Source organism: Corylus avellana, chromosome ca1 (genome assembly GCF_901000735.1).
Source record: "Corylus avellana chromosome ca1, CavTom2PMs-1.0".
NCBI lineage: Eukaryota > Viridiplantae > Streptophyta > Magnoliopsida > Fagales > Betulaceae > Corylus > Corylus avellana.
The window spans coordinates 26884031-26896395 of NC_081541.1; the positions used below are offsets into that span (position 1 = coordinate 26884031).

The 12365-nt window shown below is 32.9% G+C and overlaps 1 protein-coding gene across 1 annotated transcript; it reads right to left on the minus strand.

The window, feature by feature from the left end:
• Positions 1 to 2445: 2445 nt before the first annotated feature.
• Positions 2446 to 6491, minus strand: LOC132167260 (COBRA-like protein 6). Its single transcript, XM_059578172.1, has 6 exons — positions 6344 to 6491; positions 6152 to 6231; positions 4045 to 4501; positions 3413 to 3566; positions 2894 to 3171; positions 2446 to 2812 (listed from the first exon to the last, which is right to left on the minus strand). The coding sequence occupies exons 1-6, from the start codon at positions 6432 to 6434 to the stop codon at positions 2535 to 2537; spliced, it is 1338 nt and encodes a 445-aa protein (XP_059434155.1). The 5' UTR covers positions 6435 to 6491; the 3' UTR covers positions 2446 to 2534.
• Positions 6492 to 12365: the final 5874 nt, after the last annotated feature.

Consider the following 12365-nt stretch of genomic DNA (forward strand, 5'->3'; position numbering starts at 1 on the left):
TTATAAATGATCCAAGGGTTATTAGACCTTGTCAAGTTAATTTTGTAGAATATTTGTTGGATGTTTGTGTGGTATATACTAATTAAAAAAAAAAAATCTCAAAGGTAGAGTTATGTCAAAAATTTAAAATAACATTTAAGATCGAATTTGATTTTTGCTGAAAAACTGAGTCCATATCCGACCTTGCCTCTGTCTACCATTGGAAGCAGATCCGATATTGACTCGTGCAAGTCGGCATCAAAATCGGGTCAGCGGTTGAAATATTGGAAAGTTACTTCTTTTTTTTTCAAGCGTTTCCATGTGTATTTTGGATTTAGGTAACTTTGAGGGTGAATATGGAGATGGACGTGCAAGAAATGGAACATAAAGAAGTGGCTTGAATGAGGTTGTTTACAAGAGAGATTTGGCAGGTTGTGGATTGGAAATGACAAGTAAGAAAGGTGATGGGATGTGGGTTGAGTTGGAATTGGATATTCAAAGGAAGAAGGCATTGGGAGTTGACATGTTTGATTATCTCTAACAACACAACAACACAACACTACTTTACCTTTTTCCTATTTCAGTCTTGAGGGATTTTTTTTTTTTTTTTTAATCGAATAAGGAGAGGGTTATAGGGTGTTAAGAATGAGATTATTAAGCCCTAGTTTTTCCAAAGAGCAAATTGGTAGCCACTGGAGATTTTAACCTCATCTCTCCGGTTAGAATACAATTTTGGTTCATATAAGGTTTTAAACTTTATAATTTTGTGTTAAGTAACTTAGCTTAATAAATGAGCTCAAGACTAACATGCTTCTCAATCTATTTTCTGGAAAGAGGTCTCCCTTCCCTCCCCCCTTTGAGAAATTTTCCTTCTCCCAAGTGAGAGCCTTCCCTTCCTTGTAAGTTTATGGAAGAACGGATCCCTAAGGGGTTGACTCAAGTGGTAAGGGCCTTGGTCTTGGTGGTATTTCCATCAAGTCTAAGGTTTGAATTTTTTTGGGTGCAAATAATTTTTTGAGGCTAGCTCACCGGCAAAGTTAGAGTATTACCTGATCCAAGTCCGAAATTTACTCGACAGAGGTAAGTTAACGAAGTAGTCCTACTTTGAAGGGGTTCCTTGTCATAAAAAATAAAAATAAAAAATGTATGGAAGGAAGGAAGAGCTCCTCCTTCCTCCCCTATATGTCATCCATCGGGCATTATCCTCTCCTAATGTTTCTCTTGAAGATCAAAAGTTCTTGAAATTTATTTGCTTTTCCATCGTGTAAAATATTTTTTAATTTTTATGCAATGGATCCCAACACATGACCACAGACACAAGCCGTTGATATTTGGATCATCGAGCCTTGTGGGTGGGAGCCTAACGAGTGAAAGGCAAAGGATGGCAGCTTAGGTTTTCCAACCTGCTTATCTTAAGTTCCACCCTTTTTTCTTTTCTTAAATTAAGACTTCCGAGATGTTTGACTATGAATTACAATTGATGTATTGTGTAATGTTTGAAACTATTGCTCACAACATTTATTGATATGTAATATGCATAACCCTACCATAGCAGGGGCGGAACCAAAACTTTAGATGAGGGATAGAAAAATTAAAAATTAAAAATTAAAAAAATTAAAAAAGAAAAAAAATTTAGAGGATTTTCTTTTTTAATTTTTTTTGAAATATTTAAAAATTTTGGGGGTTAGTGCCGCCAAAGCTAGGGGTAGTTCCATCCCTGTAGGTAATTGTTCTATGTTTGGTTATGAAACTCTACACTTGTATGGCTTAAGAACTTGTGTTTTTCCATATATAAATACTACTGTAGAGAAAATGAAAAAACAAAAAGAAAAAAAAAAAATACTAAAATCTAATAAAAACTCCACATTTTGCTCATAAAAGTTCATGTGGCAAAATGTCACATCATAATTTTTGTGGAGGGAAAAAGACAACAAAAAGAAGATGTGGTATCTTGCCGCATGGACTTTTATGGACAAAATATAGAATTTTTATTAGATTCTAGTATATATATATATATATATATATATATATATATATATATATATATTTCATGTTTGTAAGCAGCCCTGCAAAATGCAGCAACATTCTCTATTTGTTAGACCTGATCTATAATTTTCTAAATTTTTCTTCTGTTTTATATACTTGCTGGGGCATCCAACCAACATCCTATAATTGACCACTTTTTCTGTTTTATTTATTTATTTTTTCCAAGATTACCAACCTAATAAACCCATCTAAGACAGCAGCTACAATGTCAGGAACAGTCTACAATAATTCCCACAAAGTGGATGTTGGTGAATTCAGAAATCCAGTTGCATATATAATAACCAACTAACTCTCGGAATCTGTTGTTTTAGTCTTCAATATCAGCCCAAATGTCTGTGTCTTGTCACTGTTGTCTACTTTTGCCTAGTTTTTCCTTGTTTTCACAATAAATTATACAATTTGTCTACATGATCTCAATTATTTGTTTCTAAATTATGAGCAAATACACTAATAAATGAGTATTGTATTTATAATCATGAGTTCTAATCTCTAATGCAGACACTTTCTGTTCAAAATACTACTACAAGCAATAACAACAAGAGAAGAATCAAAGGCCTTGCTGTGGCACTATGACCACTGTTGGGGAGCCTAGGGTATTGATCTGGAGGGGGCATGACACATTCATCTCCATTAAACGAAATTCTTCTTGGGAAACTCCATCCTTCTCTAAATGTGAAGATACCTGGATCTTTGTGCAGTAGCATCTCGCTTTGTACATTTCCGCTTGGTCCCGATTGAAGTAACATCTCATTGTAGTATGGAATCCCCCAAAACATTCCTGTATCATCTGAGAAAATACATTGAAAAGCTTAGTAACAGAAGAATAGTCCCATTAAATCTTAACTTGACATTTTTTGGTTTAACTTACTGATGTTTCCATAAGGGCTTAGGGGCTGGTAGTTGAAGCTGAAAATTTGAGTGACATTTCTGAAGTTGGGGTGGAGTACCACCAAGTTCCACTTGGAATAGTTTTTGACAAAATTTAGATTTGTGATTGTGATCTTGACCCTCCAATATTCTCTGTAACTTTGTTTCACATGCCAATGCACCTTTATAGGGCACATGTGCTGAGAACACCTCACCAAAGGTTGTTGTTCTTCTTCATTGGCATGTGGTAGCTCTAACAGAGGAAGAGCTTTAGCAGACCTGCAATTTTAGGACAGAATGGAACAGATGCCTTGAAAATGAGGAAGAAAAGGAAGTAATATATAAGACATAGGAATAGTGAGGTGCTTGGAAGCAGCAACTAAAAGAAATGAAACTTCAGATTGTCACTGAAGTTTCTTCCAGGTCCAAATCCATAAGGGAACTACTAGAATTTCAAAAAGGAGAAAAGAACTATTGGAAAATGGAATGCGAAATATTAGAAAGAGCAAATAGGGTTTACTTTACACATTTTGCTCCAGCCAGTTCTTGGCAATTACAGCTGCACTGGGGGCAAGGAACAATGGTATTATTGTAGAATGCAGACAAGGAAACACAACATTTCGGCGTAGGTGATGCTCGAAATTGCGAGTAAATACAGGTTACATTCCAAGTATCTGCCATAAACCCGCTCAAATATGTCATGAATAAAGTAAACAATCATTAAACCATACAATATAATCTGTGAGAATATCCACCAGAAATTAATTTTCTTGGTAAGCCTTCATTTGTGTTAATGATTTTCTTAGACTGAAGTTTTACAATTACTAAAGAGGGAGGGGGGGTGGTTGGGTGTGGTGGAAGAAGAGTCTTCTATTAAGGGACAGCCCGTATCCTTTAGGAAAGATGAACCACTTAAGATTGCCAGTTACAACACTACAGAAAGGTGTTCTACATTGTCTTCTACTAGGTTCAGAAATCCAATGTTTTTCTGAGAGATTAAGAATCCAATCAACAGAATTCTTACACTTTGCAATCAGAAACCAACAGATCCCAAGTACATTGCTACTTATCAAAATGATCACTCTCAGTCTCTCACCAAAGTCAATGAAAAGGCTTAGCACAAGAAAAGTATCTAGAAACTTAAATAATTACCAAGAGCTTGTGTCCATCGACGGCTTCCATCCTCTTTGAACTTGCTTGGGGGAACCTGAAATGGGTCTCCACAGGTATAACCAGGAAGACCAAGATTGAAATTTACTGGCATGAAGCCATCTGATGTATTGTTACCAGAAGCTTTGTTAACATTCATCCGAAGAGCAGCAACATACATGGTATGATCTTGTGTCATGGAGGTTAGCACCCCTCCCTTGCAACAATTTGCAACCTGCTTGTTATATTGTGCTCCTGGCATGAGATCAACAATCACTGGCTGCTTCTCACAACAATGAGGAAGCACTGGACCCCTGATTCTAGAGCAGTTCCCTTGCTGGGTGGCCTCTGCTCCCCATATCTCCCATATTGCCTCATCACCTTTCCATGTCCAACTCAATTTCCAACCAGGCTGCTCTATATGTCGGAATAGTTGGAAATTGTGAAGTGATACTCTTACCTATAAATATAGAAACTAAATAAGCTGACATCTCAGCCAAAATGCATGATTATGTTGGTGAACTTTGTTGCTGCAAGCTAGGTTTTAGCATTTGCTTGAGAGAGAGAGAGAGAGAGAGAGAATATAAAGTAATTTTCTACTTAGGATGTATGATTTCAAATACTGCTTAACCTCTCAGAAAACAAAAAATATTACAAAATGGAACATCAAGTAAAAGCTAAGACAACAACAGACCAATCAAGTTTTTCTCCTTTTTATTTTTTATTTTTTTTAATTATTATTTTGGTTGCTAAATACACAACTCACATTGTTATGAGATTGAATCCATGACCTGAAATCACCACCCTTTACTTGAGGAGGAGGTGATGTCATTTAATCTAAGCCACTAAGTTCAAGTAACTCATTGGATATAAAGGAAAAGAGTTGAGTAACTTATAAAGATATTCTGTTTTAGACATTGAATATTTCATGTCCATGCTAATTGTTTGAAATGAGAATTTGGGTAAAAATTATTAGGTAGATTAAAAATGAAAGATGGGGTTTGATCCACTAATGAAAAAGCTATGATGCTACAAATCAACTTGCATACAAGCAGCCAAAAAGTTACCTAGTGATCTTCTTAAATTTAATGGTGAAGAGTAGCATTGGCCCTGATATGCTATAAGGTCATAAATTCAATAACTCTGTCACACAAAAAATGGTATTAAATGGCCATGTTACTCTTGGAGTGAGTTTGACATTGCAATTTCGTAGACTAAAGACGCAATTTTAAACCAAATTGCATAAAATGTATCGTTTGGGGGTGAATTTTTTAAAATTGCGATTTAAAAAGTTGGAAAAATATGTGCTTTCAAATCGCAAGGAGGCGAGTTTTAAAAAACGGACGGTTTTAAAGACTAAATTGCAATTTTATTAAATGTTTTTGCCTTTTTTTAAATTGCGTTTTCAAATTGTAATTTTTGAGATCACAAATCCAAACAGACCCTTGGTTCAGTATCACTTTACAATTTTTAGTAAATGAAGACTATTCCAAAGATGTAAGTTTTCTTTTAAAAATTGTTTGATGAAATTTTCAAACAATATTTATCTAAAATCAAACAATATATGTCGGAGTAAAGAAAATCAAAAACTCTATCAATTCATTAATCCAGCACATATAAATATTCAACAAGTAATAGAAAGAGAATCATAATTTGCATTTTATGGGATTAACCGTGTTGAATTTTTGGGGGCAATGTGGTAATTGAGATTTCTACTCTAACCATTCAAACCATGCCACGTTGCACTGCAAAGTTATATTACCCTTCACCTAGCCCTAGCCAATCGCTTCCAGGCAGATGAAAAGACAAGCAAAGAAGTACACTGTCTTCCTTAAAAAAGCACAAACGTTGTAAAGGCCAACAGCGTTCACATGAAAAATAATAAAAATTTATATACAAAAGATAAATAAAAAAAGACAAGAAAGAGAATTTAGATTTTTTTTTTTTAATTTCTAATTTTGTTTATTTTAATTAATTTAAAAATAACGTTGGTATGGGAAAATGGGACAGTGTGGTCTAATTAGAGGCTACTCTTCGGATTGCTTAAATCATCAAAACCCAGAGCGTTTCAGAGAAGTGGCATAAAAATAAAAATAATTGAAGAACTTACATCATATGTATTTCCATTATCGATCATGAGATCCCATGTAATGGTTATATTTGCATGAGGATCCAATGGGTCGTACCCATCTGCATATCAACCAAATAGACCCCAATATATCAAGGAAAGGAAAAAAAAATTAATTGAAATAAAATAAAGAAGCCATTAAATTAATAATATAAAAAGAAAAAAGGTACTTACAAGAAGGTGAGATTGTGGTGATAGCAAAGAAGAAGATGAAAATCAAGAGCAAACCCATTGGCCTTCGATAAACAAACAAAAATGGGTTCATTTCCAAAATCCAAAAATCAAATCATAAAAAGGTGACATCTTTAGAAAATCTGAGCTGTTTGTGTATGGGGGGTTTGTTCGTATCACCACTGGAAAGAAAGAAAGGGGAAAATGAATGAACAAAACCTGAAGTAACGCAGGGTGTGTGGGGTGTTTGTCAAATATCACTCTTCCTCTCTCTCTCTCTCTAAAACAAAAACAAAGAAAGTAAGGAAATAAATAAATAAATTACAATTAATGTTGTTATGGGATATACCAAATTGGGGTGGGATTAGAATTACGTATGTGACTTCAATTTTTCGAGTTTTTCCACGTTCAAAGATCACGCCTTCTGTGATCCGCGGCATTTGGGCCGTTTGAGTCCTTCACTCTCTCCCTTTTTTTATTTATTTTAATTTATTCAAGCTTTCATGCAGTTCTGTTTGTTTGTTTTTTTTAGTGTCCCTACTATGCGGTCCGTATGTAAACTCCACATTTTGTAGTATCCAATAGTTGATTGACACGTCACCTTATTGTACAAATACACAATATAACTGAAACACCTAACAAATATATATATTTTTTTTTTGTGTTTGTGTTTGCAATTTATTCACCCTATTATATTATGCAATTCAACCTTAAGACTTGGGTTTGCCTTTTAATTTGAATGGTTGACTGCCTGGCCGAGATAACAATTTAAACTGCGTGCAAAAAAAAAAAAAAAATAGGATAAGAGCTTGTCGGAGCAAGCCAGTGGGAATGACTCTAATGGTTAATCATATATATATATATATATATATATATATATATATATAAAAGTGGAGTTTTGACGTAGAAAGTGCTTAGAATTGCGACATGTATCCATATATATATATATTTCATAATTGTCTGCCAATGCCCTATCTCATCTTTTTGATAAATGTTAGAGCACTTTCCCTTCTATATTTTTAGATGCATACTTTCTAATGTGCTGTTAAAAATTATCATTAAATCTAAAATTTAATAATAATGAATTCAAAATCTAATAGTAATTTTAGTATCACATTTGGGAATGTGGGAGTGGGAGTAGGAATGAGACTGTTTGTAATATTTCTTCATCGTTTAATCAATTCACTAGAATCCTCTACATTTCATTTGAAACTGATAGTATCTATTTAATTGTTAGGATTTAAAGTTTGTACATCGAACAATGTATATATGTCATATTATTTAAAATTTTTAAAAGACATGTCAACATTGACTTTACGTACACTGTTAGATACACAAACTTTAAATATTAGCTAAAAATTGATACTATCAATTTCATTTAAAATAGAAAAGATTTTTGTCCTTCATTCTAAGACCCCCGTTTTCTTCTCCATGGAGATCGATCATGTTATGGAATGCAAAGGGCGAAGGTGGTAATTGAAATATTGTTAGAAACCACACTTTTATCTCCTCGCTATTTCATTTTGCTAACATGATAGTGTCAATTAATCTTTGGATTGGACTTGTTAAAACATCAAGACTTTATTAGCACTACCATTACATCACACTACTAGTCATGTGAAGGAATTCGCTAGGTCTCATGAAAATAAATATAAGTAAATGCATGTATTCTCTTAGTTGACGACATACACTGATAGTTAACAACAAAATTGAACTAGTCATTCTATAATAAATATGGTCGATGTCTTGACTTATCTTTAGTCAATTAAGGACAAAGTTTTTTGAAATGCATATCTAAATCATATCTTCTTCTTTTCTTTCTTTTTTTTTTTTTTTTTTCTAAATCACATCTTTTTTAAGAACAATTATTTCTTACTCTAAAAAAATTTTAAAATATTTCTTACTCTAAAAATAGTCAAAAAGTAATATCGAAAAAAAAAACTTAAAATTGAACTTTTTTTGAAAAACTTTTTTTTTTGTTTTTCTTACTTTAAAAGCTCTACTTTTTAATACAATTCTAAACATATTCTAAGATTTTGAAGCGTACCGTGCACGGTGGTCCGTGACTTGGGAAATAAAAGTCGCTACTTGACACAAGGCCAACGACTCCTAAATCTATAGCCACAACTGTAATACATCTTGGCAAATTATTGTGTGTTGCTCGCATAATGTTTGATTAATTGGTTGTGTGATTTTTATTTTCTACATATATGTTGGTGCATTTTTTATTGTCAAGTGGACTGGACCACATGTACAACGACATAACTGAAAGTCTACACAATACAATGACAAAAATTTCCTCCAAACTCTGTCGATATGTTAATCAACTTTTCTGTTCCAATCAACGGAGCAAGGCCAACTCCTAAAAGAAAAGAAAGTGCAAACATGGATGCTGAGAAGATGTTCAAGTCTTTGATTTTGTTCATTCTCTTCTTCTTCCCATTTTGCTCGTCCAATATTGACACCTTGAAACCAACCAATCCATCAAGGGTGGCCAATGTGGACAAAAGAAAATTATAGGGGTTAGATATGGTCGATGTTTTGACTAATTATCTTTAGTGAATTAAGGACAAAATCTTTTAAAATGCATATCTAAAGAACAAATGTCACATTTTTAGTTAATATTTTTATTAAAAAAATTATATGAGGATTACATATTTTAAGAATAAATATCAATTCAATCATTGTAAGAATTTTTATTTTATTTTATTTTTTTTTAACCCAATTTAAAGAAAAACTTTGCGTTGGTACTACACAAGAAGTTTTGGAGATGAACAAAATTTTGGTTCTAGTTGTGTAAGGAACACGCGACAAGTAGACCAATGAAAAACGCTATGCCGACTCCAAAAATATGTTTATCACAATTTATGCGGAATTAATACTGTGAAGCAATAAACAATTCAATCACCCAAAATATATAAAGCAATAAAGAGGCAAACACAGATATTTTGGTTACGAAGAGAAAACATTTTAGAAACCGATCTAAAAGTAAAACCTCTCCGGGGCAGCCAAACCTAGAAAATCACTATCAAAAGATTATTCAGAGATTACAGACACTAAGAACACTTACGGTTGCAAGACCATGATTCTGTAAGATCAACAAGCCTACAACTCGTCTCCTTTCTCACAATCTTCTTCAACGTGATTCTCATTTACCGGACTCTTCCGATAGACTTTTCAACTATAGATTTATCAAAGGAATAACTAAAACTCTAAGAGATTCAATTTAACGCTCATCACATATGATCTCTCTTAGCACAGCCTCCGACGAACTCTCTGGGGGGGAAAATTCGTGCCTCTCTCTTCTATAATGATGTATATATATCAGTACATCAAACCCTAGACCTGGGCCCACTAAAAACACTTTTTTGGGCATAATAGGTACGAGGTGTCCATATAGGTTAATGGTTTGTCCGGACAGGGCCTTGTTGAGCAAAAATATGCTTGCTGGAAAACCTATCCGGACAGCCTAGCACCGTGTCCAGACATGGCCTGCAGTAGGAAGAAAACAGCATTTTGGAAATGCTGTTCAGCCTTAATCAACAACTCCGATCGATGGGCGTTTGTGGTCCAATTGAGCTGAAAATTTGCAGGAACATTCATGGCATATGAGTCTACATTATGAACAGTGGAGATTGGATTCTGGGCATTCTATATCAGTGTTTGAGCCTATGAACAGTAAACTCTGTATTTTGGAACTAAATTAAGGCAAGACAAGAACTAGCAACCAATATGTTCCAAGTTGTGTTCATCCTTGGAAACAAAAGCAAGAACAATTTAAGAACATACCGAGAAATTTTATGGATATGCATATAATTACGAAGGAATCGAGGCTTACATGCTTACGTGGCAAGAGCTATGAAGTTAAAAAAAAAAATCACGCTCATATTTGACTAAGAAATAATAAAATTTATTTTTTTGACTATCTTCATATAGTGAATGAATGAAATCTACCATTGAATTTGTGTGAGACCCATATAAATTCATAAATCTAATGATTTGTGAATTTGTCCCCATTATAATTTCAGGGTCAACTAGCCAATGGACAAGAAATAGCGGTGAAAACACTCTCAAGAAGTTCAAAACAGGGCACTGAAGAATTTAAGAACGAAGTTAAGCTGATAGCAAAACTCCAACATGGGAATCTTGTCAGACTTTTTGGTTGTTGCATTCACAAAGAAAAGAATATGTTAATCTATGAATACATGCCAAACAAAAGCCTTGACTTTTTCATCTTCGATATGCATTCTCTTCAATCACCACTTATTTTCAACTATATAAAATGTGAGAGCAAAATTTTATATTTTTTTTTGGCATGTAAGTACTGTTTTCACTATGTATTATTGATGGATGCTTAATTTCATGTTTTGGGTCAGATGAAATAAGAAGGAAATTGTTAGATTGGAGAACGCGATTTGACATTATTTCTCACCAAGATTCAAGGCTAAAAATCATCCACAGAGACCTAAAAGCAAGTAACGTTCTACTGGATCCGGCAATGAATCCAAAAATTTCAGATTTTGGGTTAGCTAGAATTTTTGGTGATGATCAAGATGAAGCAAATACAAGAAAAGTTGTTAGCACATAGTATGTCTCTCTCTCTCTCTCTCACACACACACACATGGACCTACAATACTACTAAAAGCAAAAGTTAAACGACCACAATTTTTTTTTTTTTTTCCTTTTGTGCAATTGCAATGGATACATGTCTCCAGAGTATGCAATGGAAGGGTTATATTCTATAAAATCATGTCTTCAACTATGGCGTCTTGACACTAGAGATAATTAGCAGCAAGAGAAACAATTATTTTCACACCGGAAGTCCTTCCCTAAACTTGATTGGATATGTAAGCAAAAACCTAAATTTGAATATTATATATATAGGAAAACCCTAATTGTACGGACATATTTTGAAAATTCCCAACATACCCCACTCTGTGAACGTCACTTCACTCAGTCTACTTGGCCAACCACTGATTTTCTAATATAAGTCACTAGTTCCAACATATATAATCCATATAAATTAAAACATTTTTTTTTTTACCATTAAAAAATTTAAACCCTAAAGTCCGAGGCAAAAAAATTACAATATATATATTCAGTACATATATTCTTCCATTTTATTTTTGTCCCTTATATTTTTTTTTTCTGATTTATTTTTTATTTTTTCATCTCTTACTTTCTATTTATATCTCATTTTTCCTTTGTAAATTTCACAATCAATTCAGGAAAAAGACGAGAGAGAGAAACAGAGAGAGTTTTCAATCGTTGTTTCTCAATGAAAAATTATACTACAGTTTTTTTTTTTTTTTTTTTTTTGTGGTTATTTTCAATTATAATAGTATTTTCATTTTTTTTCCATTTTTTTTTGTTGTTGTTGTTGTTGTTGTTGCTAGAATAGTTATTTTCAATTATATTAGTATTTTCATTTCTTTCCTTTGTTTATCTTTATTTCTGGTGCTTATGTTCTTCCATTTTTGTTTTTGTCCATTATTTTTTTCTTCTAATTTATATATTATTTTGTATTCAAATGATTACTTTTCTTTTGTAAATTTTACATTGAATTCAGGAAATAATAGTGAAAGAAGAGTTTCTTATCGTTATTTTTGGTTGATTATTTTTTAGTTTGTGTTGTTGTTCATTGAGTAATTTGTTTATTTGTTTACATGATTAATTAATGGACGGCATTGGTTTTCAAGGTTTCATTGGAATCGGGAAACGTATAAAGTAGAAAAAGACAATTCTTGCAATTATATTGAAAAAAATATATATATTTTTTTATCTTTATTTAATGTGGTTATGTTCTTCCATTGTTATCCCTTAAATTTTCTGCTAATTTATATATTATTTATTCAAATTGATTATTTTTCTTTTGTAAATTTCACATTGAATTAACGGAAATGATAGTGAAAGAGTTTCCTAGCATTTTTTTTGGTACGATGTATGATGCTTTTTTAGATTATGTCAATGTTCATTGTGTAGGTTTTTTTCATCTTTGTTTTCCTGTATGTCTTAAAATTAGTT

Bases quoted from the DNA above. Each gene is read 5' to 3' on its own strand.
- LOC132167260 (XM_059578172.1), bottom strand. From the start codon at position 6,434: ATGAACCCATTTTTGTTTGTTTATCGAAGGCCAATGGGTTTGCTCTTG. The intron at 4,502-6,151 runs GTAAGTTCTTCA...CTATATTTATAG, and splicing joins ATAATGGAAATACATATGAT to GTAAGAGTATCACTTCACAA. The intron at 3,567-4,044 runs GTAATTATTTAA...GGTTTATGGCAG, and splicing joins TCGATGGACACAAGCTCTTG to ATACTTGGAATGTAACCTGT.